Source organism: Buceros rhinoceros, unplaced genomic scaffold (genome assembly GCF_000710305.1).
Source record: "Buceros rhinoceros silvestris isolate BGI_N320 unplaced genomic scaffold, ASM71030v1 scaffold15947, whole genome shotgun sequence".
Lineage (NCBI taxonomy): Eukaryota > Metazoa > Chordata > Aves > Bucerotiformes > Bucerotidae > Buceros > Buceros rhinoceros.
The window spans coordinates 922-6,677 of NW_010424115.1; the positions used below are offsets into that span (position 1 = coordinate 922).

General features: G+C 42.6%; 1 protein-coding gene across 1 annotated transcript; it reads left to right on the top strand.

The window, feature by feature from the left end:
- The first annotated feature begins 3,089 nt into the window (after window positions 1-3,089).
- On the top strand, window positions 3,090-3,764 carry LOC104497426 (claudin-8-like). Its single transcript, XM_010140675.1, has one exon. It carries the CDS (start codon window positions 3,090-3,092, stop codon window positions 3,762-3,764), a length of 675 nt encoding a protein of 224 aa, XP_010138977.1.
- Window positions 3,765-5,756: the final 1,992 nt, after the last annotated feature.

The window sequence follows — 5,756 nt, forward strand, 5'->3', positions numbered from 1 at the left end:
AATCTCACAGAGAGTGACTTGGCAACTACATTAGCCAATTCCCTCAGGGCTCTGGGGTGCATCTCATCAAGTTCCTTAGGTATGTTCATGTTCTTCAGGTGGTCATGAACCTGATCTTCTCTTGCAGTGAGAAGGACTTTGTCCCCTGGTCCCCGTTCTGCGGTCCATTGGTCGATTGACTGGGGAGATGTGAGAAGAGAGGTTGCCTGTGAAGACTGAGGCAAAGAAGTTGTTGAGTACCTCAGCCTTCTCCTCATCTGGTGTTACCAGCTTGACAGTCTTGCTGAGTGGGGAGGTGGGTGATGAGCTTTCTTTGACTGTCCTTCTCTGGCTGACATACCTGCAGAAGCCCTTCTTTCTATTCTTTGCATCCCTTGCCAAGTTCAGCTTCCGATCTCTGGTTATCCATGAAGTTTTCCACACTGGTTTCACCAAAGTCCTCTACTGACACCTCCATCACTTAAGGGTCTGTATGACAGGAGTAGTTTGCAGGGCGCAAAACAGCAAATTGTGGTTTTAATTACACAGATCCAGACTCTCTCATGCTATAGCAGTCTATACTATTCCTACATCAACACGGTGAGTTAGTGTGGTCTCTCCAAATTAATGTATTGAGAATGAATACGTTATGTCTAACACAATCAGGTCACCCTTTACGTGTGGCCAGAAAATGATACTGTTCTCAGGAGACCAGGGGTTGTGGCAGGAAGACAGCTATTACTCCAGCACCTTGCACCTGCAGCGCACCTCGCCTTTGGTAGGAAGTCACTCCCTGCTCCTCTGTGCACACAGGCCAGCTGAGACAAAAAGTGCAGCGCGGCACCAAAGCATGGGGTTACAGAGTGTAAAGCACAGGGACAGTCAAAAACTGACACGAGCCTTCAGCTCATATGGCAGTCATGGTCCCTAACTCAGAAGGCTGTAGAGCCTCTGCCTTGCTCACAGACACAGCAAAAGAGACTCAAACTGCCAGGGGAGGCTGACTGATGGCAAGCAGGAGTCACAACTGCAATTACAAATGTGTGGCAGGTGAAATGCAGAGCAGGCAGAGTAGGTGCTGTGGGATCAGACACCGCTGAGCACCACAGAAACAGGAGCAAGCCTGAAAAAACAGATGCCTGCTTGACTTCTCATCCCTTAAAATGCTTTTGGAGCTGCCACCAGACTAACTGCACTTTTCAGGGCAAGGCTGTCAGTGCCTTTGTATCAGCAAAGGCATGCAGACAGCAGGTTTGATTTCAGAGATATAAACAAAACAAAAAGGGCATTATGGAAAGTTGCCTGGCCACAAATCAGGTCTCAAGGGACCAGACACAGAAGGAGAGATTATCTGCCTTCCTCATTTTGGCATGTCTTTAAAAGCAGCAGCCTGCTTGCAGAGGTTGGAAAAACAGGTGGATATGAAAACCAAACTAGATATGGAACCATTTGTAGAGTGTCCCTTTCTTTCCCTTGCCTCCTAACCAGAGCTTTACATGCTCACACACTTATGGACCATAAAATATTACATGTCACTGGGACTGTTATTTTTCTCTACCTTTAATATGCCAACAAACTGGTGTATTTAGCACTACGTGGCTCTGATTTTTTTTTCTCTTTTCTTTCTGGTTCTGAAGTTATATGAATGACAAGAAAAGAAATAGAGGCAAGAAAGTTCAAATGAACTGAGCAGGCTAGTAAGTACTTCAATATCTAGCTAATTATATCCTAAGTTGATCATTTACAGTGTATCAGATTTGTTCTTGTCTTAACATATGGAGCTCTACTTTATAACAAAAAGTCCTAGTTTATGCCTAATTTTTTATTTTCCTTGTTAAGGCATATGCAGAGGTCAGGCTGAATATTTCATGCATCCATTCACAGCTGTATGAATTTGTAAAAACAATCTATGCCTTGTTTCTTCTTCCTAGAATTTTGACTGTGGTTTCCATTGCTCTGACTTTCCCAAATTTCTTCACCTGACATTTTCCAGTATTGTCTGCTGGTGACATCAAACAAGAACTCTTGAATGAACACTTCATCTGCTCTCCACAATTATTATGTTGGGTTTTTTTATTAAAATGTTGTTTTTCTGAAGTATTTGTTTGTGCACAGATAGCTCTAGTAGGTGTTTCCTTGGAGAGCCAATGCTTCCCATTGGACTAGACTCCATCATCGGCTAATTACTGGGTTCACTTTTGCACAGGGAAACAATTGGCTACATAGCTTAAATCACCGTTCTGTAGATCTGATTGTGCAATCATTCAAGCATGTGGGCAAGTCCAGATTCCTGCCTATTCCCATAACGCTCTGCAGAGCAACAGGAATGTATAAAGCTACATATTGTGTACAGGTATTAGCAGGACTGAGGACTCCTATTGTTCCTTTCTACCTCTTCGATGGACTTTCACAGCTTTGATTATGCTCTCCAGAACTGTTTCAGGTTCAGAGATACTTTAACCTTTTGATTTGCTTTGTCCTTTGATCCTGTCACTGCAGTACTCTTCTTCAAGCCTCAGAACAAAAGTACTTTGGGGAGTAGAGGCCACTTTCCTCCTGGAAATCTGCCACTGAGCTGAGCCAAGGCAGAATATTCTTGCTTGTTCAGTGCAACAGCTTCAGTAACTGCACCAGTGTGCACCTGCCTCCCTGCTGAGACCAGTCCATTTCCTTAGAACAGGCAGACCTGTAGACAATAGCTAGAGTTAAGGGTTGGGCTTTCCTTTTTTCTTTTCTTTCTTCTTTTTTCCTATTTTTTAAATGAGAGACTTCAATGCAAAGCATTTTTCTCAGAAGGTACATTTATCCTAAGTGGCTCTTGCTGGTTTACACACACCCTGTACTTCTCTTGCTTTGGAAAGTTGTTCCACTTGATTGCTCAGTTTGTCTCTTTGAGTCAGTGGTGGCAGGGGAATTATAAAGGTGATGAAGGCGCAGCCAAGTCTCAGTGTGTGCCAGATTTAAGCTGATTTAAACTGCGCAGACGGACTCTGAAACTTCCTTTGCACAAGGGACAACGACTTTTGGAAAAAGTTCTGCATTTTTTTTTGCCAACAGTGTGAGCCTGGCTCAGGGAACCTGCTGAGGTGTGCTCATCTGGCAAAGGTAACATGATCAGCAGTGCTTTGCAGATTGCTGGGCTGGTTGTTGGTGGCATTGGCATGATCGGAACGTTTGCTGTCACAGGCATGCCTCAGTGGAGGGTGTCTGCCTTCATCGAGAACAACATCATCGTGTTCGAGACCATTTGGGAAGGCCTGTGGATGCACTGCATCAGGCAAGCCAACATCAGAATGCAGTGTAAGGTCTACGACTCCATGCTAGCCCTCTCAGCAGACCTGCAGGCCTCCAGAGGGCTGATGTGTGCTGGGTCGGTGCTCTCATTCCTCGGTTTCATGGTTGCTGTTGTTGGGATGAAGTGCACACGGTGCGTGCCAAGCAGCTGGCAGGCCAAGCGCTACATTATTCTGACGGCTGGGCTCCTTTTCATCCTCTCTGGTGCAGTCGAGCTCATTCCAGTCTGCTGGGTTGCCAACACCATCATCAGTGACTTCTACAACCCCATGGTCAACGTTGCACAGAAAAGGGAGCTTGGAGAGGCACTCTACCTGGGCTGGGTAGCTGCCTTCTGCCTCATCGCTGCCGGAGCCATATTCTGTTGCTTTTGCTGCTGTTTTGAGAAAACCAGAAGCTATGGGTACTCCTCACCAACCCACTACTCAATTCACAGCCAGCATTTGCACAGGAAGACTGAAAGCTCATACTCCAAAAGTCAGTATGTCTAGATGTCTTCTGCCTTTTCCTGTTTTGAAATGTTCAATCTGTCCTTACGGATTTTGGTTCCTGCACAAAAAGCAGCTAGAAAGCTGCCTTTGCCTTCTGCCCCATAACTGCTGCTGTTGGGGCCGTGTTCTGGAGCTGCATTACCCCCAGTGGGCTCTGCTGTGCTTCATGCTGCAGCACAGACAATTGTAATGAATAGAAAGGTGAATGTTTAATATTGTTTTAATAGTTATTTGGAATAGCTTTTGGGTTGTGTGGCTTCGTTTTGGCTGTGGGTTGCATTTTTAATGTAAAACAGTAATAAAGGGCTCAAAGTTCCATGGTGAAATGAAATTCCAGCCTATTGCAAAGAAGAGGGGAGGTAAGCAGCAGTTGCTTTTTTTACTGCTTGGGAAAGAGGGGATAACAGTGAATAAGGACAAGATAATAATGATTTAAAAGAAAAACATTCACTAAAAAGGATTGATTTAGTGTAGGTTTAATGGAAGGTTGCATGAAAAATTTATTCAGTAGAGGAAGCTAAGATGAAATATAAGAAAATTATTCCTTATTTCAGAGAATAAACATAGCTCTATGTTCATCCTAAATACCATCACCTTGTGGTGAAAGTTAATATTTCTTTTGTAATCCATATAGGTCAAACTCATTCACATCCTTCTTTTTAGAAGCAGCAGCATTCCCTTGCAAACTCCTTGCAGTTTGCAACATTTTGTAATATTGCAGAGATCACAAACACTGTGTTTGTCACTTGCCACAGTATTCTGTGATACATGTATTTTTGAATAAGGGTCTTTTCTACAACCAATCAAGCCAGTACTTTTGCTGAGACCCACTCACACCAGCATTGTTTATAGTCATAAAGAACATAAACAGTGAGTATTTACTGACAGTTCACATTAAAACAAGCTGAAAAATATTTTTAATAAGATCATGCACCCATGATAAGTAACAATGTAAAGAAAATAAGTTACTGAAAAATAAATAATTCCATGCCAATTAACTTAATAAATGACCCAAATTAATCAATAGTAGTAATATTTTAACAGACTTTTGTAAGCAATGAATAACTCCAGACCCACAGAAATCAATGGAATTTTGCCTTTGACTGAACTGGGAACACAATTCAATTTGTGGTGTTTAATGGAGAACGACATTCTTGTTCTAGAATTTGATTGACTATTTGAAACATTTTATAGAAAGTTTAGTATGTGATCTGTAGTTCTCTAGTAAATTCCTTGGACTACTACTACTACTTGAAAGTTTGGAAGCAAAGTCTTTATTTCTTACGATGAGGCTCTGAACAAGCTAGAAGAAATCAAAATTTGCTCTAGAACTCTCTCTACAGTGTTTGTAAGATACATAGTAAGATGTGCTTGGTTATGTGATTTTATTTTTCCTCCTTTTTTAAACAAATTATGTCTAAATGTGTGTGTAATGTGCATGACCATTCTGTAATACAGCAGTATGTGGCTGTATTTCCTTAGTATTCCCTCGTTAATGTTTGTACGCTAGTTCAGTCTCTTTTTGCCGGGGGGCGGGAAGAGAAGAGTGGAGGAGAAAACCTGTTTTGTGAACATCCTACACAGAACTCATAGCTAGAACACAAGGGTTTATAATGATGCCTATGATAAAGTCAGCTGCCTATCACTCTGAAAGGTAAATACAAGGTCTTACTCAGAAAACGGCATGTATGTGTCCTGGTGCACTGTCGTCTGCTGTCAAAACGCAGAGTGGCTCGTACAGTACTCACCCACAGGTCTGAGGCAAGCCTCCCTCACAAGTGAGGTAAGCGTGATGTCTCTGTAAAAGCCCTTTGTACGTCGAACACTACTGCTCCATCAGATGCTATTATGTGATCCTGGTAAAACACACGCTCATCTGGTTGTACAAACAGAAGATACAAGAAGACTATGAGAAGACTTCCAAAACTATCCACAGGACTAACAGGAACACAAGTCCAGTGGACTGTTAGTGGGACCTTGATGTTTTTTTAA